The sequence below is a fragment of the Saccostrea echinata genome, unplaced genomic scaffold (assembly GCF_033153115.1).
Source record: "Saccostrea echinata isolate AGI-Se365-2 ecotype Australia unplaced genomic scaffold, CSIRO_AGI_Sech_v1 ptg000014l, whole genome shotgun sequence".
In the NCBI taxonomy this organism is placed as follows: Eukaryota; Metazoa; Mollusca; class Bivalvia; order Ostreida; family Ostreidae; genus Saccostrea; species Saccostrea echinata.
Window position 1 is genome coordinate 6,760,389 of NW_026889763.1, and position 21,341 is coordinate 6,781,729.

A 21,341-nucleotide genomic window follows, 5' to 3' on the forward strand; every position below is an offset into this window, starting at 1 on the left:
AATAATAATAAGAAGAAGAATAATAATAATAAGAAACAGTAGAATCACTATAAGGTCTTCCGTGAAAACGGAAGACCTTAATAATAATAATAAGAAACAGAGTAAAAACAATATGTTCCCAAACTTCGTTTGGGGAACATAACTAGAAGGTTAATATTTAAATAAAAGATAAAAAATTTTCAAGATCACTAATTTTAAACCACCGAGATAAAGCTATGACATTTTTCTGGTTCAAAAAACCGTTTGTCCGATGCATGGTGAATATTGTCCGATCCATGGTGAAATCTGGCTCATTTAAAAAAAATCGGTTTTTAGTGATATTTTCTCAATAAATAGCATATATTTGTGTCAAAAATTTATATTTTAATCCCATATTACATGTTAAGCTCTGTTTTGATAATATTCGATCGGTAGCGATATCGCTAGAACTTGTTGAAGTACGAGGGTGTCCGATGCATGGTGAATTCACCCTAACTGTACAGTTTATATAAAACTGAAATGACTTACAGAGATATCAGTATATACTTACTCTAATTTGGTCATTAAGGTGGTCCACAAGCTCTTCTGAGACAAAACTAGATTTGGCAGTGGGATCAGCTAACTGGAAAATGTAAAATATTCATTCAAATATTTCATAATAATGACCATTATGATGGCAATAGGAAGTGGAACCAGAGAGGGGTTGATAAAAAATGATTTTCTGGGAGAAGGGGAACAATTTTGCTAATGTATAAGATAGAAAATAGAGCTATAGCAGTTTCGCCTCCTCAACACTAACATCTGATGGCTAACTTTTCTTCTTTTCTTTTCTTACTTTTTTTTTTCTTGTCAAGGAATTTCTTTTCAACTGTTCCCCCAACTGAAATTGCTTCCTACTAGGAGTGAAATGATTTCATGATTGTGTAAACGGTGACGTTTCGATTAATTGCTGTGAACATTAACTTTTCATAAATGTGTTCACGAAGGTTACTTGTATGAATGAAGTTGAATTAATTTTTTGTGAAAATCCTGTTGAATTCCCCCATATTTATCCAGGAGAAATTAACTCACTTTCCAATAAACAATGTGTTGTGGTTTTAATTGCTAATTGTTAATTTAAAATACAAGGCACACAACTTTAAAAATTTAATACAAGTACTGCCTAAAATATTTTAATTCCAATTCCTAAGCTGATAATTATTATAATTTATGAATATTTCATTTGATAACTTTTAAAATGACTGATACTCTTCTTTACTTTTCATTATAAGGACATAATTATAATTTATTGTGTGTCAAGGTTGAGTTGAACTTGTAACTGGTGATTTGACAATGCCCTAGATGTTGCAGTATGCTGTCAATGGAGTCATTGAAAATAGTTTTGTTTTGTTTTGTTTTTTTTTTTTTTTTGTTCACAAAGAGAAACAAAATGATGGTGTAAATAACAACTTGTACACACCCAAAATATGTTAACTTCATTAACTAGATCTATTACTATTTTATGAGTTCAAGTCCTAAAATTCAGACTGTTTTGTTTATTGCTGTTCATTTAAATATTTATAAGATAAAATAAAGGCACCCCTACTTCCTCTAGTCATGTGTAAGCAGCTGCTATCATTAGATTTTTATTTTAAAAAATAATAATAAATATAAATAATAAGTTTAATGCTGAGATAAAAGTTATGAATTTGAAATAATAATAATAATTTTAAAAAAATTGGTTATATGGATCCCAATATGAACATTATTAATTATAATATGCTTGGACAAGTTTTTACTTTTATTATGGTTTTTGTGACTGATAGATGATATACATAGTAAGTCTGTGCTGTTCAAGTCATTCAACTACTCACTAGAACTAAAGTTTACAAGATTGTTCATCATGCCAAATTATTATTTGTTTATTAATATATGAGTAGTTGGATACATATGTCTCTATATGCTATTTGAATGATCAAGCGCTATGATAAATTGCACTGATAATAGCTGGATACACATGTCATTTTATTTCGTTTGAATGAATGCTGTAATAAATGTTACTGAAAATAAATAAACAAATCAAGCATCATTCTTATACAAAGTCTTTTGTTAACATTAAAGTATAATTAATTTATATTCAGACAACCAGAGTGAGGGAGAATATAATGGTCCTGCATTTTGTAGGATGAGATTTCTATTAAATGAATTTATTGCAAAGTACAATTATTTCTTACAGAGTTTATAGACTTATCATCTGTATACCTTAAGGTCTAAGTTATCTTCTACCCCAAATGCTACCGATGAGCTTGTTCTACTAGTGAGGCTTGATTTCTCCTTCTCTTTCTCTTCTTTTCTTTGTTTACGTCTTAACAGTTTTTGTTGTTGCTGTTCTTGCAGCAGTAAAAATTGTTGCTTTAGTGTCTCACTTGCTGTTTCTGTGGCCATGATCCAGTGAATGTATTTAATTTATTCGGTTCTGTAATTAAATTTACATAACACAAATATCTATATATATAGCGAGAAAATTCGGATAAAAATTCATGTATATATTGGCTATTTATTTGAATTTTGTATCAAATAAAATAATTGAACAAGAAAATATTTGAACTAATTATGATATACTTACCTCGTGATTTTCCCCAAACCTTTTGAATGTTAATTTTTGATAGATAAACGCGAAAAAGAGCATCATTCAGGTGTCTCCATTCGCGTAGGTAGCAACAAAACGGAAGTCGATGAATGGCATTTTTAGAATCGCACCGACTTTATCGGCGCGCTCTGAGTGGTTGATTTTTTTGTTATGAAAATGCGGGAAATTTAAATCTTGTAAAGGGGAAATACTCTGAGTGACAGAAGAAAATCTCTGTATTTTACATCGTAATTCATACTTATATAGGATTACAAAATATTTAATGATTTATGTTTTATACAGGCACGTGACACATGGATGATGTAGGCCTAATACCCCAAACACATCTATAATATTATGATTTTTGTTAAGCACCTAAAACATGAATTCCTGACATATTATGCCTATGTTACATTTTGATATCTATAGCTGATATCATTTCCCATTTTGTTAAATTCTAAAGAATATAAATTTTATATACCTTGACAAATGACATTAAACCTTTCGACTACAAACAAAAGGTGTCAACTGCTTATACTTTCTGTTCACATCTTATATCAACTTATGAAGGCCCCCATTTGATTTGTGCTTCTCCATGAGAGAAGCTGTAAAAAATTAATGAAGTTTGTCAGGGGTCCCAAAACCATGAGTGGACTCACTGTGAGGATGACTACTTATACCCCCACCCTAGGCCTGATCCCTGGACACAGGGACAAATTTCACAATGTTGGTAAACTGATAACTGTTCATTACAATCATTTATGCAATTAGCCAGTTGACTTAGAGTATACAAAAAGTTATGTGTGAATGTAAAGCATTTTTAATACATAACAAACTAGGCCCCACCCTGGGACCTCAAACCTACTGGCAAATAAGTTGTTATATTACAGGGATTTCTACAGTCCGCATTTCGAAAAATTCTATGATTGTTATAACAACCTTATTTGCATATACAACCAATCAATGGGTTGCATTTTAATTGACTGACACGTTTCATACCATAATTATAAGGCCAGTTGTGACAAGTAGCTGTTCAGTCATTTGATCTACAGGGGATGCTTACTCCTCCTAGCTAGAGGCACCTGAACCCACTTCTGAAGTATCAAGGTGTCTGTGTTTTATGCCCTGTTCACAAATTTCTTTTATTTAAAAGATTTTTGATATCAAACACTGTTTGTTATATTCACCTTTTTTATTTTAATTATCTCCCCTTGAAAGGGTGTGACCAGTCATTTCAATAAACTCAAAAGCCCACCAATGAGGTTTTGTGCAAGATTTGTTTGAAACTGGCACAATGGTTCTAGAGAAAATGTCAAAAATATGAAAAGCTTAGACAACAAATGACAGGTGAGCTTAAATTCTAGTGATATTGATTCAGAGGATTATCAAACAATATTTTTTCTTTAATTTTCATTTATTGATGAATCTCCTTTAAGTACAAGTATTTGTTGTTTGAAAATTTGTCTTCTTCATGAATTTATGCATATGTTTGTAAATAATGTCAATTCTCCCATCATCATATTCTGACATTCAATGTAATCTTTTTTAGCATAATATAAATTGTTAATTTTCAACATGTAATGCAAAAGACAAATATCAATTTCACTAGTGTAATAGATGGGTTTTATTGCCCATTCCTAAAGTAGTTACAAAGCAGTGAAATTTAACACAGAATAATAAATTAATTTGCTTTTAAAGCTTAGGGAAAATGAGATCATTTTAAGCACATTAGAAGCTTTTGAACTTTGGCCAAGTATGTGATAAAACTTCCTTTATCACAAAATTCATGTAGACTTCACATAATTATAAAAATAATTTTAAAATGCACATCACCAGTGTCAATAAAATCAATATATCATTTAAACACAAAATACAACAATAAGAAATTAACCATTTTAATCATGAAAAATATTTCCAAATGAGAAACATAATAATCAAAGTCAAAATCATTCCACCATATAATATGAATTTATCCTGGTATGTTCTCCTCTCAATAAGTCTCATGACTGTATTCGATAGTCCGAGTGTGTTGGCTAAATCCAGAATTTTTCTTTGTGCCCCTTTCAGTGTTAAGCGTTGAGACCTCAAGTTTTCAAGAACTCCATGGCCTGATGAAATCATGTTGTCCACTTCCCTGTTAGAAAACGCTAGTCTGTCATGATGCTGAACAGCATGGTCTATTTCAATTGAGGTGTCTTGATCATTAGCCGTAAAGGTCCTTGACATCAACTCCTCTCTATCTAGTTCTTGTTGCTCCAACATATGCCTTGTAAAAAAGGATAAAGTTTGATAGGAACAAATGGCAATAAATCCATTCCAAGGTTTGAAATATTGCATATTATTGCAATGGATTATACAATGTGTGCTCGTCCCAAAATACGGTTAGTCAATAGATAAATATTGATTCTGACTAAGTTCAAATAATTACTTGCAATTTATCTATAAAAACAGTAATTACACCTTCTGTTGTGTAAATTAAGAAATGAAACTAACAGAAACAGGAGTTTTACCTTTTCTGTTGTAGTTGCCGAAGTCCAGACTGGATGTGTTGACAGTCATACTTCAGCTGGTCGGCTCTCAGTTTGGCATTGGCTCTCCTTGTGGGAGGTTCTTTGTTGACTAGAATGGTAAGTCGCTCACAGTTACTAACAATGATGTCAATTTTTGCTTGAATTTCATTCTCAAAAAGATGAACCCCATCTTTATCTGTAAACCTGGCCAATTTCCCAAGATCACTTTGTACCTCCTGAATAAGTTTGTTTGTGTTGGTATATAAGGACTCCATTGAAGAAACGCCTTTGAATATACCAAATCTACGTATTAAAAAGAAACTCAAGTGTTCATCAACGAAAATATTGCTCTAAAATAGCAAAAATCTACGTGTCATACCAAGACAGCTGTCAGTACAAAAGCCACTTCCGCTCTGACAGATGTGTGATATTTCGTACATGAACTGGTTCGTGTAAGATCCACAATATGCTCTTTTTAAAATATTGTATAATCATGATAATATAAAAGTTATAAAAATTAAACCTTAATATGAAGTATAAAATATTTCTTCAGTTATTGTTTTTTTTAATAAACATAGGCCTACTAGTCACAATTTATTCACCGCGCATCTACAATGTTTACATTGGACTTCCTTGTTTACAATGCGTGAAGCATGAAAACCCTTTCTCTTTTTTTCAATGGTGAGTTTATTCTTTTTTTTTTAATTTCTAGTAACAGTTTTAAACACTGCTAGTAAAATCATTGTTTCTGCGATAGTTTTTTGGTTTAAACATTTAATTTAGCATGACAAGAAATTAAAAAAAAAAACCGCACACACAGCCTAACAGAACTGACTTGGATTCACACCATTCTTAAATAATTATGTATTTATATACGTCCCTTAAATATGTATTTTTATATGTCCCTTAATTTGATGTTTTCCTTGAATCCCATGCTCCAACCACTGCTGCATTAGCAAGGGATTTTTTTGTAGCTATTATACACACTCTATCATAAAATATATTTTTCATCAACTTTCCTATACATGATGCAATTGATTTCTTTTGCAATTCTGTCTTTTAGCTGTGGGTTTCTTTCATTTGAAGTTTTCATTCTTTTTTGTGTACATTATGTACCTTTTGCAGGGTATCAAAATCATCAACTAATATATTTATACATTTCTATTAAATAACTTTCCCTTAAGATTCTTTTCGAATAGGACTGTGATTTTCCATGTGAACTCGCGTGGATGAGCATGAATATGTCGGGTGCACGATGTTTCGGGACCCCGACGTTTCGGGACCTGACTAATACGACGTTTCGGGACTAGCGACAAGACAGTTCGGGACTTGGGTAAAGACGGTTCGGGACTTTAAATTTTTCGGGATTTCAACAAATTATCTTATTATGGTGATATACATGTAGTATGTTTTTATAAGTACACATAGCACGTAATATAAAATTATTTCAAGCTAAATACGCCGCATTATAATTTATTTATAAATACATGTATATAATTAAGTTGTATAAATGTATATTATTGCCATAAAAAATATACTTCAATGTTTAATTCACAACAGACGAAGAAGAGTAAAACTTTACTATATTTATTTGGGGGGGGGGGGGGGATTGATTCGTAATTTAGAAAAGAAATAAGCGATTGGGACTTCAAAATGACTTCAACTTATACATGGTATTCGAGATATCCGTGTTCGAGATACCAAAGTTCAACTGTATATTCATTGACATATAAAGCACATTCAGAAAGTGCTAAATCAAATCTATGCTTATTTGTTGAAAAAACAATTTCTGTCCAATGTCATACACACCAAATACATTTATGGTAACTTCAAGCAACAAACTTTTACAATTTAAATCTTCCATCCTTCTAGACAGCTTGCAAAGAAATATAGTTTTAGAGTGCATATATGTAGAATATTTTGTGGTTTTGTACAAAATAATGTAAAATTTTTGGATTTGAAATTGACCATTCTCTCAAATGACTCCTCATTTATGTAGCATGGATCTTTCACTTATAGTTCTAGGGACACAGTGATGATCATAGTGAAATCATCTGTCATTTACCATGGCATTGATCAACTATAGAGTGGTGTATCTAGGAAATCTTCGCAGTGACACAGGCCTGAAGAACCTCAAAGATAACATCCTAAATCTATTCAGACACTACTTGGGTATCGGAATTACCCTTGATGATATCTTTATACACACGAATCATGGGAAAGGTTCCTGGTATGCTTTTGTAAATTGTCACGAGGAACACCAAGCAGAATTTGTCCTTGATCAGCTGGAGACATGGGAGTCTAGGAGACACACTCGCTTTAATTTTACTTCCATTTGTGAAGGATCTCAGCCTTTGTTGATCGACTACAAACGTGAAACAAAACACAAAAACAAGAAATCAAGAAGAAAGAAGAGAAAACCAAAGGGTAATGACTCCCCTGATATTACAGAGCAATTTGATGAATATTACCCAGAGGACTTAACTCGAGAAAAGCCGCTTCAAGAGAATGATTACACTAGCCTACCCTCCTTAAAGAGTGGAAAGAACTTCTTAGGTTTAACAAAGAAAATTGACCAGCCTGCTCTTGGGATATACTTAGATGGAGAACAACTTGGCAATGAAACTAGAAATAAGGAATTCAAAAAAGGTGGAGGAGAATATGTTAAAAATGTAATGAAAAAACACGTTTCAAAGTATGTGTGTGCTTTTCTGAACAGCGGAGAGGAGGGTACTTTGTATCTAGGGGTGAATGACAATGGTAAGTATATAGATTAATTTAAAAAAAAAACTTTCAAATACACTCATTATGTAAGAGCATTTCTTGTGTAATTTAATAGAAATGCATTATGGGGTAGATATGTTTCAAATTACAGGTATAAAATTAGAGTAAAGGTTTATATATACAGTTAAGAGGGAAAAAAAATTAAGAAAGGTGATTTAATTAATGGCTCAAACTAAATTATTATCCACACATTTTCCCTTTTAGGGTGTGTTGAGGGAATCCCTTGCCAACAGGCCAGAGAGGATGGGGTAAGGTTGGACATTGATGAAGCAATAAAAACTATCATTCCTCCTGTGTTCCCAAACATCTACGAAGTCAAGTTCACACCTGTGTTCTATAAATTAGGAGTCCCCAAAGGTATGACATTACCTTTATAATAAAAGAAAAGTATTCTGTGGCTTTAATTGGTTTAGATATTAAGCCACAAATACTGTACTTTGTTTTTATTTTTTGAGAGAGAATAAAAAGAATTTTATCTTGGAAAAAATATGTTTATTATTAGTAACAAATTACATGTATGCTAACATATTACAATCCATATCTGAAAGGTTGCAATGAAAGTATAGACTTAATAAGTTGTACCAGCATTTGTTTAATCTCAAAATGTTCATATGCATGCAGAAAGTAACAGAGCTAAAATTTGACAATTACAGAGGATTATAAAGTAATAGAAATAATAGTCCATGGCACAGGGGATATAGACCGATTGTATCATTCTCCCCATGGAGTTTTCTTGAGGAGGGATGGAGGGGTGCAATCACTGACTGTCCCAGAGATTCAGGAGTGGTCAATTCAGGTAAATCCAAATACAGATACAAATAATGAGAACAGTTAATTAATCAACTGGAAACATTGTAAGCCTTTTTTCAGATAGAAATATTAAGCAGAGATGTAAACACTGTAAATATACTGTGTTTCTGACTGTCCACATCCTACTTTAATTTATTTAGAGTATCCAATAAATCTTCTGCTAAAATGTCCACATCCTATTTTAATTTCAAATGTCCTATAAATTTTCTGCTAAAATATCCATAAATTTTCTGCTTAAACGTCCACTTTTTTTCTGCTAAAAGGCATTTCAATCCACTAAAATGTCCAATGCTGGAAGTAAAAGGCATGCAATTACAATTAAAATTTGATTTCTGATTAAATTTCCTCATCAGAAACACCAGAAAGAAATAAGAAGATTGGAGGAAAGGCTCCAGAAACAGGAGGACTTATTTGAGAGGAGAACACAGGAGGAAAAGGACAAGAAATCCAGAGTCTGTGTTGTCATGTAGTTCTGTTCACCTGAGGAAAAAGATCTCTCCTAGCTCAACACACAAAAATCCAGGACACTTAATTCATTTACTTTCAATGCATTGAGCAATAGCTTTTAAGACTTCCAAGTCTTGTTGCACCTTAAGATTTTTATATTGAAGCTTTTTAATAGATACCACTGTTTAACAGTACATGTAGTTCAATTTAAATTTAAAAAGAATATATGTTTGCTGTGATTTGTTTTAATTGAAATCATTAACATTAGTATGCATAATATTTTTTTTGCTTTTACTTCTTTTGTGCAATTTGATTGTTTCTGTGTATTAGGATTTATGTTCAACTTAATCAGCAAAGTTGAGATACGACTGTCCCTTGATAGGAAATGTGTGATGCCCCTCTTTCCTAGGATAGAAAACATGTGATGCACCTCTTTTCTAAAATAGAAAATGTGATGCACCTCTTTTCCAGGATAGGATAAAAAACATGATTCAGGAAAAACGACCCTCTGCCTAGAAAGATTACACTTACATTGATAAACTGCCATGTTTCCTTTGTAAAACTTTCAATCCTTATAAAATTTTCATCTTCAATGATTTGTCTCAAAATTGGCTCTGTATATTATGCCAAATTTGCCTTAATTTTATATATATTATTATATATTATATATTTCCATTTCGATTTGTTTTCTCTGTGATAACTCTTTGAAAGTTAGGAGAGTTGATTTCTTGATCATTCCACTCGAATGCAAATTTCGCCAAGCGAAATGTCAGGAGCTAAGAAGGCCTAATATATGCATGTAATTCTCGTGCGGCTGTCTTTGTGTCTGACTCTAAGGAGGCCTAATATGCATGTAAATCTCGTGCGGCTGTCTTTGTGTTTGACGTCAGTGGGCGGGGACTATTGAAATTGACATGTGAGGCCTCATGTAATTTAAATCTATTAATCTACATTTTTAAAATCTAAATTTACAATTTTATTTCACAATGAAATGGAAATATAAGGAATCACTGTCTAGTTAGTAGAGTATGCCAGGGACATCAACGATAGTTGGAAACGTGGGATAATTTATGCATAACGGGCTTTGCCCGTTATGCAAATTATCCCACGTTTCCAACTATCGTTGATGCCCTGGCATACTCTACTAACTAGACAGTGATTCCTTAAATATACATCTCCATCTTCTCGTTCTTCCGTCCGAAAATTGTCATCATAACAAAATAGTGAGCAGAAGGTCATTCTCCTTTATGGAAATACGTGTACTCTGCAGAGATAAATTAAATTCAACTTTTCAGTTTTTATTTCAATTTGATGTACTAAGTATTCATTTTTTGAAACAAAGAAAAAAGATGAGTTAGTGATCAGGTTTTTGAGATATAAGGCATTGAAAATATTGCAAGAAACCAGATTTCTTTGGCTTTTTCTTTGACTTGAATGAAGTCGTCTTTGAAAACAAATGATTTAGAATTGAATTTTTTAAAATATTTTTTTTTAAAGATTTCAAAATTACAAAGAATCAAAGGTTGGGGTTGTTGTTAATTAGTGGGCAAATTTAAAAAATATGCTTATTTTGATGGAGAGAAGAATAGTAAAAATGACTGACACATCAGAAGAATACATCCATAATTTATATAAAAATATTTCTTGAATGTGTAATTTTTGTCATCTTATATTTTATACTCATACATATATGCATTCCCGGTTATTAGTTTTTTGTGATTTTGCTTATCTGTGATATGATATATCAGTATTGTGAATTGGAAGTCAATAAATATATTTTTTTAAACTCTGTGATTTTTAGTTTTAAAGCTATTTATTTTTATGCAGTACTAAGAGTCTACATTGTATAGTTCAGAAAAGAATCTACAATGTAGATTCAGAGATAATTATAACCAGTTTTTGTATCAGCTTATACAAAGACTTCTCCTCTGAGGATATGACTAACATACATGTAAATCTACCTTGGAGACCCCTTATTTCATTCACAACACTGCAAAACAACAACATTATGCATTTGCAAGTCGATGTTAGTCATATCTACTAGCGCAGCTCTGTCAAAATAGTGAAGGTAGGACAAAATTTTGAGTTTTGATCTTTTTTGGATCAATATGTAAACACGTAACTTCCAAAAGCTTCAAAGTCTCAAAATTCTTTTTGTTCCATACACATTTAAAATTTTCAATTTTCTGAGATAAAACTACAAATAAGGGGAAAAGCTTTATATTTTCATCAAGCCTTTTACTCATCACGTGACGGAACTGCCTTCTGGCTGCTAGTAATTACTTACTTGTATTTACATTTTGGACGGGGCTTGTAGACAAGTCTTAAATTTCTAATTATTGAATAAAAATAACGCAGATATCTTATTTTTTGGTTATTTAATCAAAGACCAGGTAAAAATTTAAATATAAGGAAAAACTTTTTTGTTTGTTTTGTCCTGTTTTTTGTTTGTTTGTTTGTTTTTTGTTTTATGATGATGATCAAACAGTTTGTTCTCATGATAATTTTATGCAAAAACGCAAATTATCATGTGAGCAAACTTTTTGATCATGTAATTTTAACCGAAAAACTAGACAGTCATTCCTTAAAAATGAGTGTCAGTTGAAAGGGCGATTATTGCAAATAACTCAATGAGCCAAAACGTTTATATTGTCAACATACATTATTTTCAAAAAATACATATTAGAGCTCAACAACGTTATGACAGTTCTCACGGAAAAGGTCAGAAAAGCCTATTTTAACTAAGATTCATAAAACTATTGGTTATGCTGTCCGTGTTACCTTAAAAAGCAAAACTTTTTGACTGTTGTAACACCTACCTACCTGTACATAGTCCTTGCTGCACCCGGAGACACAAAGGGCAAGGACAAGGGATTAACACTTTGCTCTATCTTGAGCTATTTTCTCCATCTCTCCCCAAGGAAATTCCATGTCTCTGAGTTCTTGCTCAACTGTTCGCCTCCAAGTTGTTTTTGGTCAACCTTTCCTCCTTTTCCCTTTTAGAGTCCATCTGAGTGCCACTCTCGTTTTGTCATTTGTTGGCTTTCTTAAGACGTAGCCGATCCATCTGTATTTCCTTAGTAATGGCTTCATATCTATTGATTGTAACATCAGTTCATTGATGTGAAAATTGAGGTTTTTATAATAACATGAATAATACGGATGAAAATTCTGTAATTATAGAAAAAAAAATTCACATTACGCATGTTACTTTTATAAAGGAAGTACTCGGTATACACTGTAAAACTAATAATGCTCCTTGTAGATTTTGGTAGACAACCTTCATAGACAGGAGTATATTTTTCAGTTACAGGAATTTCAATAACCTTGATTAAAGTCAGCATTTCGTAAATTCTGTTGTCGTTATAATGACCTTGTTACGCAATATGACCTATCATTGGGTCGTATTTTGATGATACATTTCATACTAATTGTTAGACCTTTGTTTTTGTATACTCATGTATAAAATTTTGGAGCCATTTTATTACTATAATAATACATAAGCATTTAAAATCTATGAAGCAAGAGTCCACACAAATTGAAATACCACTACTCCCATCGTTTCTTTACTTCTTCAATTAATCGGAGAAAAACTATATATTATCTACAAAAAATATATTTCACCAAAACTAAAACTTAATCAACTGATTTTTGATAATTCTAAACGCCGAGGTACATTGATCATAACTCAGAGGAAAACCGGAAAAATTGGTTATTGACAGAATGAGGGAAAGACTAACACTTTTATGCCCCAGGGTCAGGGGTTCTGTAGTTAAGATGGGGCTCTAATGATCATATAAAGAAAATGCATAGAATCTTTAAAAATCTTATTCTTTCCCTCTGTATTTAAAGCAGATTAACTAGGTGCATGGTTATGTTGATCAAGGGTGCCTCTTTCAATATTGTGAAATTTTAGGCCCTAAAGTGAGAGGTTCTGCGGTGGGGGGGGGGGGGGGGGGCTATTGATTATAGTAGAAGTACATTAAGTTATTTCTTTGAAAATCTTCTTCTCTGCTCCTGGGCACTTAACAAGCAAACCAAGCGCATAGTTATGATGAACAATGGTTCCTCTTCAAAAATTGTGAATTTCATGGCCCCCGGGTCAGGGGTTGTAGTTTTAAGGCTGGATTATATACCGAAAATGCATTAATTCTTTGAACATTTCTTCTCTGCTCTGGGGTATTTAGCAGATAAACTAAGTGCATGGTTATGATAAGCATTGATGCCTTTTCAAGAAGTGTAAATTCATTACGCCTGGGTCAGGGTTTTTCGTGTAAGGGCGGGGCTCTTTTGAATATATAGTAACAATGCATCATTTCTTTGAAAATTCTCAGCCCCTAGGTATTAAGCAAACAAACTAAGTGCCTGGTTATGATGAGCAAGAATGCCTCTTGTGAATTTCTTGGCCCCTGGGTCAAGGGTTCTAATGTTAGGGTTGGCCCATGTTGAATGTATGGTGAAAATGCATTATTTCTTTGAAAATCATCTTCTCTGCTCCTGGGCATCTTGCAGGCAAACTGTTGGAATGTGGATAAAATATAAAGGTTGATAATAGAATATGTCAAGAATTAGGGAATGAAAGTTACTTGATTGACCAATGCTGGAAAGTGGAGAAATACATCCCCAACCATGCGCAGAAAATCTTCCGCCTAAATTGCACCATATTTGCATTATATTAGCGTTATGGTCAAAGACTAAAATATAAAACTGTAACACTACAGTTCAGCAGCTACATATGATATAAAATCAATTATGATATGATGAAGCATCTGAGGATAACATAGCATCCACTAATGATATATTTATTACAAATCTGTCCACTAATGAAATATGATTGATTGCATGTTGTTTTACGTCCCATTCGAGAATTTTTCACTCATATAGAGACGTCACCATATACCGGTGAAGGGCTTCAAATTTTGACCTTTGCTCGGCACTTACGGCCATTGAGCAGTGAGGGATCTTTATCGTGCCAACGCCTGCCGTGACACGGGACCTCGGTTTTTAAGGTCTCATCCGAAGGACCCGCAACTTTCACTTCAAAGTGCCGAGCGCATGGCGAAGGAACAGTTGCTACCCATTTTTTATCGACTAAGGTAAGTCGCGGCCGAGATTCGAACTCATGACCTCCCGACCACGGAGCGAGCGTTCTATCATAAATGCATGTAGATCCTAAGGTAATCATTAATGCAACATTCTGTATCATTAGTTATCATTCGATCACTACATAGTTTCTGTATCTATTAAAATTTAATCATTTTTTTTTATTTTACATTTTGAAGCAAATATATTTTTTAACTTAAAGAAAAATCACTTTTCAGTTTATTGAGAAATCTTATGGACTTGTAGAAGGATAAACAGACAGATACATGTAGTAGGGATGAAAACTCAACCTTCTTTTCACTTTGTTAGGTACATTATAATTATTGTATATTCAAAAATATAGATTAAATCTAGGGATCAGGTGTCATATGGAGGAGTAAGCATCTCCTGTCGGACGGACAGACCCGCCGTGTGCTCCTTGTCATCATCGGGTAAACGGATGAATCCGTAGACATTTCAACGTGAAAATAACGGCTTAACAATTTGTAAAAGAGACGTTGATCACATCATAACAACAATAATATTTTTTCCATTTTCAACAAATTAAGTTTTTCAATTTCATGTAATACTGTACAGTTGGTTAAAATCGCGGTCTGAAAAGATAGCAATTTGTTCAACTTGCAGCAAATCGCGGTCGTTTGTATTCGCAGAAAGGAAAAATTATAAAAAAAAAAAAAAAAAACTTTTTCAGCACTGCAAATATTTTTCTTGCGTATTGTGTCAATTCTGAACCCGATTAAATAGAACGAAACACCGTACTGATCCCGATTAGAAGACAAAATGTCGCACGATTTACAATGTTACGCATTCAGATAAATTTTCTTTCTTTCTCGTGTTTTCTTTCTTTCTTTTTATTAAATATTTTTGAAATACATATGAGTCTAGACTCGAGTGATTTATTCAAGTGATTTCAAGTCGTATCCAAAACATTCAATGACATGTAAAGAAAAGAAGCTCTTTGGCAGGTGTTTGTTCATAGGTATGTTTTGAGTAGAGTAAAGAGTAGTATTTATTGCAATATGTTTAAATCCCTCTGAATCTAAATCAGTTGTCAGTACCGATAGTCAGAATGTTGAACTATTAATAAAATTGAATTAATGTGTAACAGTGTTGTCTTTACTACGTAAGATAATAAGACTAAGTGATACGCACGGGTGAAATCTAACAATACGTGTTTTATAGACAATTACATCGCACCTCTACTGGGTGGCAGAATTAAATGTTATTATAGATGTTTTTTATCAATTAAGCTTTAAAAAAAACAACAACTACGTGTTAGTAATTGATCCGTACACCAGCATAATTAGAAAGACAGTCTACATCTCCGCTATATTAATTACTGCTTTTATATTTGCAAGAAAACACAAACAGAGTTAACAAATCTAATCGCAGACATCGGTAATATTTCAATTTATCCTTATCAATTTTTGAAGAATTATTCACTGTATGTTGAATTCGCGGAATTTTTATTTCCGCAAATATTAACTCCGCGAGTTAATTTCCTGCTGTACAGTACGAAAAAAGAATGTTCAATAAAACAAATTACTAAGAGAATAACAATTCAATATTTACAAGAAGAATCTTAAGCTACAAAAATTGATAATTCACCAAAACTAAAGTTTTATCGCGTGATTTTTTTTTATACTTTTACATACCACGGATAAATTGACATACTCAGAAGAAATCCAAACCGATCAGTTATTGATAGAAGAATGAGATTCAGGAGGTGTGCCACACCAAAGTTTTATTTACTGGATGTTTAAAGTATCTCTTATGAAATATGATTTCATCATCTAAAGACCAAAATAATTATCTTAATTATTTCAATAAAATTTTTTTGTATTTTTTCAGGGGAAAAGTTTTTGTTGTACCGGTAAATAAGACATCCGAGAGCTTCAAATTTGCTGTTAATATTAATGAATACTAAAATATCTAATAAAACATGTCAAGAAGAGTCAGTTAGCATTTTAATTTTTTTAGTATAAAAATATTTATAAACATAAAAAAATCACAATTTGTGAATTTATTTTTAATCTATGGATTTCTTCCAAAAACATTTTACATATATGAAAGAAATACTATACAATCATACTTAAAAAAGAAATCAAAACAACATTGCAAAATAGAAAAAAAAATAGTCTACAGTACTATGCCGATCAAAAAGAAGCTGATGCCAAGTTGAGTGGATATTAAGTGGAAATATTAAACTTTTCACAAAAAGATCGTTTAGCTGTTAAATAGTTTACAAATTAGCTTAACTTATTAAGCAATTTGATTTTTCCGTGGCAACTGCGTTATATTGACATTATTTTTTGAATTTGAAAAAAAAAATTTAATTTTACATAAAACAAGAAGCCCGAGGGCCTTGACGGTCACCCGAGTACTGTATTATACAACCTTGTATAACGATTCTTCTTAAATCTCGAAATTTTTATTTCAATTTCTTGAATATTTCATCCATATATTTAAAAAAAAGTGAACAAATTATGCTTTTCATATTCATGAATTATTTCTTATGATAAAGAAATGCTAAAATGTCAACTTGACATGTTTTATTTGATTTTATTGTTATGTATTGATATTATTTATTAGTTAGCAAATTTAAAGAGCTCGGTTGTCTTGTTTGCAAACATAAGAACATTTTTGTCCCATTTTCTCTGACAGAAAAAAAATACATCAATTAGTTGAGAGCTTATTGTAGTCTTTTAATGATGAACTCATATGTCAAAAGAGATAATCATACTTTTAACATCTGTTATATAAAAGTTTGGAATATCACCTTAGTAAGACACTCCAAAAGTTAAGCTTTGTGAAGTAAATGTTTAAAATATACTAAAAATAACATGCTCATTAATTTTATTAACAAATATTTGCAAATGATACATGAAATAAAATGTTGATTGATGCATATCTTTACTATGGTCTTAAACGGTTTACACCTTGGACCTTTGCTAATTACTGTAATTGTGTTTGTGTCAACAAAATAATGTTTATACAATTTTATAAGTTAGAAAGATGAGAAGGAAAAGTTTGTCATCGATCTCAGCTAGTATCAAGATTAGGAAAAACATAAAACAAAACAAAGGGGGTGAGGCTAGGGTGGAGTTCTATGCCCCAATTATCTTTAGGGGTTAATAGAGTAGATGTAAAAATCTTCTGAAAAGTACAAGCTATTGAAGGAATAATAAAAATTAATTTTCTTCCTGGGGCGAAATGGGAATATACGTAGTCTATGGTGTTCGACTAATTACGTCACCTCTGTGACCCTTCAGCATACTTGTCAGTTACGTCACCAAATCATCGTAGACGCTTGACCTACCAGTAAAATGTGCTGAAGTTTATGTCCAGATGGTCTAAAATATTTTTAAATCAAGTAAGTAATTCTGTATTCATTTGTTATGGAGCTATAGGAATGGTTTTGTATATTTGATTTTATTTAGATTTTAATTTAAAGATTTATTTTATATCTTTTCTTTCATTTTCATCGTCCCTCCATATTTTTATATACTAGTGTTTAAATTATTTCTAATTTCTAAATTTCAATTTGGTCGAATGGCTTTGGTTCCATTGTGTATTTCATATTTTTCTTAACCTTACCGTGATTCATAACATGAATAGGAGAAATATTGCTTTATACACAAATATTGATCAGATTTGTGTCAATTGTTTGATAAAGAGTTTTGTATACTTTATGTTTTTATGCATCCAACAGTATAATTATTGATATCATACTTTCATGTAAATTAATTGAATCTGATTTGTCGAGAGACATTTGTTAAAACACACTATTGCCCGCTGAATGATGAAGCCACGCCCTCAAGCGTAGCAACAGTCAACATTGCTTGACGACGGGTGATATTCCAAGCAATAGTGACTGCGCAACATTTATGCGCGCAAAGTTCACTGTTAAATGTATTTGTATAAAACATTCAGTATAAAATAATAAATATTGCATGTAGCTGAGTGTAACATTGAAAATTTTCACCCCTCGAAAACCATCGTCAACCTCGACTGCGCCTCGGTTGACAATGGTTTTCTTGGGGTGCAATATTTATATGATATTAATTTATCTTAAAAATGTACTCGTAACTGCCCACGAACTTTTAGGAAACCATCCTGTATACCAGTAGCCTACATATATTTTTAAGTTTACTGATTTTCCTAAACAATCACAAGACAGGAAGCGAAGTGGAACCATGCATTTTTACTACATCCTCATCAAATTCATGACGCGCAGATCTACATGTTTCTAAGGGTCACACCAGGGGCTTTTCTTAATTTGTTATTACAAAGTATCAATTTGCAATGACAAATTATTAATTTCAAATTAGAAATTTGTAAATGCAAATTGAGACAAGGTACTGATGTGGGATCTTAGAACATCCTATATGCTCTCGAACATTTTCAGCCACCTCCCGCAGGTTTATATATATAAATAAATATATATATATATATATATAGATGTTTACCTTTTCTAAAATGTATTTGATGCACAGTTGTACACTACTGGCCCTTTGAGTATGTGTTCGAGCGTGTATGTGTAAACTGTCTTTTGCGCATTTACATCTACATGTATTTAAAACATTGCTGTGACGTCATGCCTTTGTTCTTGCTGTCTAAAAATTTACCTGTAGCCGTCCGATAATAATAATAAGCAGTCCAATAATATATTATCGGACGGCAGTGATAACAAAATCGTACAGTAGTTAAAAAACAACAACTAGAGTGAAATCAAGGTTTAATTTGTCCAGAAACCAAAAAAAAAAAAAAAAAAAAGTTAGGGAGAAAAAATTCAGGGAAAGCGAACGCGAGGAAATTAAGTTGTTAAAAATAGCAAATCCAAGAAGAAACTGGAGTTTAAACTTCCTCAAAAGTAACACTTTCCATGTGTGTTTTTTTCAAAGCATTTTCGATACAGCACTGTGAATAAGCCAATTTAAATCCATTTCTGATAAAGAACCAGTCTGCGAATCTCTTCATTTAACGAGGTTTGTTCGCCAAATACCGCACTTTTGAAACCCAAGATTTTCATTATATCATCCAATCAAAATTTTAGATCAAAATCCGTATTTTTACTTTAAATGCATTTTGAAGATATCATCCAACATCGATCTGTATCAATGTCAAACGCACTTAATAAAAAAAAATATTCCGAATCATTAAAAAATCCTTCATTACCTGACCACCGTCCATAGTTCCTGCTCAGCCAAACGACTGCCATTGAATGAATGAAATAAAAGAGTTCACTCACTGATTTTACTGTCTAAAGAAAAAAAATTCTCTTTTCTTTTGTCTACTTATTAGATGGTTTCAGGTAGAAAACTATATGCCTGAACTCCTATTGTGTAATTATCGGACTCCTCCAGGTAACTTTTGGACATTTAAATAGCAATGTTTTAAGTAAGATATATGCCTCATACAATTCTATATGTAAAATTATCAGACTGTTTTCGGCCCTAACGGGCCTCAAACAGTCTGACAATTTTACATATAGAACAGTATTCGGCATATATCCATTACAAACATGTAGTATGTTTATATTATGTTTTGCTTGGATTATTACAGGACCATTTATTGAAAGTTTTATTTTTATAATGTTCATCTCTGCTGGTTTTTTTTAACTCGTCATTTGCTTGGAAAAAAACATTAAAATTGTGGATATAAATACATGTAGTTTAAAGAAGTGAATTGTCTTCAGATAAGGTTTGTTTCCTAATCGAATCCATATTGTAATAAGTTTAGTTATTCAAGAGTATGTTCTTTTATTTTCATGTAACCCTAAATAGAGTTGAAGAACACTTTCTGTAGTTTCATATTTGTGTCAAATTCCTTCACATAATTTCTGAAAAAGAATATATGTCCAGTAAAAATAAATATCCATAAAAGCATTTCGTTCAATACCTGTGAAGAAATTGACAGTGCGTATACGTATGTTTCAAATTGTTTCTTACAGATTAACTTGTGTTTTGTAGAATAAAATGTAACTATTACAGTCTCGGGGGCATTACAGCTCAGACCTAAATTTGCTGAGAGATGAATATCCGGATTTTCCCTCTGCTGGTTTTCTTGGCCTATCTAACACTTCCGGTCACTCACTCACGTACTCCAGTCGTAAAAACTCTCCTGGCTGGTGCTGTTGTATCTCAACTAGCGTCCAACGCTGGTAAGAGACCTAACTATAAAAATTGGATACTTTTATCGGAATCCCGATATTTTATTTAACAGGTTGTGAACAATCGCATGTCTGGGATATAATAACCCGTCTGGGTTATAGTATCCCAGTGGGATATAAATTTACTGTGCAAAATATGAAGATTTTTATCTTGGCTATAAATATCATAAATCCGCATCAAGATACTTATAAAGGAATAACTTTTGGTTAACAAGTTTTTCTGTATGCCCACTGTTTAAGAGATTGATCCATCAGAAGTTCCTAAACTTCTTGGGGATCAATCTTACAACCCGTAAGATTTCAGAAAAAACTTGTTAACCAAACGTTATTCCTTTAAAGTATCTTGATGCGGATTTATGATATCTATAGCCAAAATAACAATTTTCATATTTTGCACTGTAAATTTATATGCCATTTGGGATATTATATCCCAGACGGGTTATTATATCCCATTTCGGCGATTGTTCCAAACCTGTTTAAGAAAAAAATGGAACAATAAATAATTAGTGTGATATGATCCCAAATTCACCATATACATGTACCAGGAAGGTAATAAATGTACGCTTAAAGTAACATGTCCTATGAAAAGGTGAAGATAACGAATAGTGATCGATCTCAAAAAAAAAAATCCATAATACAAATCTGTGAACAGCAAAGAAATCACGGACCCCCGGATAATCCAGATGTGCCTAAGAGGAGTAAACATCCCCTGTCGAATGGTCACAACGCTGTGAGCCCTATGTATTGATCATGTAGACGGAATATTCCGTAGCCAAATTTAGTTAAAAAAAAAAAAAACAAAAAAAAAAAACAAAAAAAAAAACAAAACAAAGGCCTAATAATTGATATGAAATAGTCAAAATATATGACCCAGTGATGGGTTATATTTGCTAACAAGGTCATTTTCACGATCATAGACTTTATGGAA

At 32.2% G+C, this 21,341-nt stretch overlaps 3 protein-coding genes across 3 annotated transcripts in view; 1 reads left to right on the top strand and 2 right to left on the bottom strand.

Annotated features, from left to right (window-relative positions):
* Window positions 1–2,428, bottom strand: part of LOC133186693 (coiled-coil domain-containing protein 13-like) — a 55,017-nt gene extending 52,589 nt beyond the window's left edge. Inside the window, exons 1-2 of the mRNA XM_061321949.1 lie at window positions 2,221–2,428; window positions 530–601 (exon numbers count right to left, since the gene is read on the bottom strand). Coding sequence (XP_061177933.1) covers window positions 530–601; window positions 2,221–2,403 — 255 coding nt within the window. The 5' untranslated portion in view covers window positions 2,404–2,428. The remainder of the gene's footprint in view (window positions 1–529; window positions 602–2,220) is intronic.
* A 2,038-nt stretch (window positions 2,429–4,466) lies between these two features.
* On the bottom strand, window positions 4,467–5,502 carry LOC133187165 (Golgi SNAP receptor complex member 2-like). The gene is made up of 2 exons (XM_061322530.1): window positions 5,098–5,502; window positions 4,467–4,853 (listed from the first exon to the last, which is right to left on the bottom strand). Exons 1-2 carry the CDS (start codon window positions 5,370–5,372, stop codon window positions 4,487–4,489), a joined length of 642 nt encoding a protein of 213 aa, XP_061178514.1. The 5' UTR covers window positions 5,373–5,502; the 3' UTR covers window positions 4,467–4,486.
* A 1,637-nt stretch (window positions 5,503–7,139) lies between these two features.
* Window positions 7,140–9,337, top strand: LOC133187166 (schlafen-like protein 1). Its single transcript, XM_061322531.1, has 4 exons — window positions 7,140–7,857; window positions 8,086–8,238; window positions 8,535–8,677; window positions 9,045–9,337. Exons 1-4 carry the CDS (start codon window positions 7,164–7,166, stop codon window positions 9,159–9,161), a joined length of 1,107 nt encoding a protein of 368 aa, XP_061178515.1. The 5' UTR covers window positions 7,140–7,163; the 3' UTR covers window positions 9,162–9,337.
* The last annotated feature ends 12,004 nt before the right edge of the window (window positions 9,338–21,341 follow it).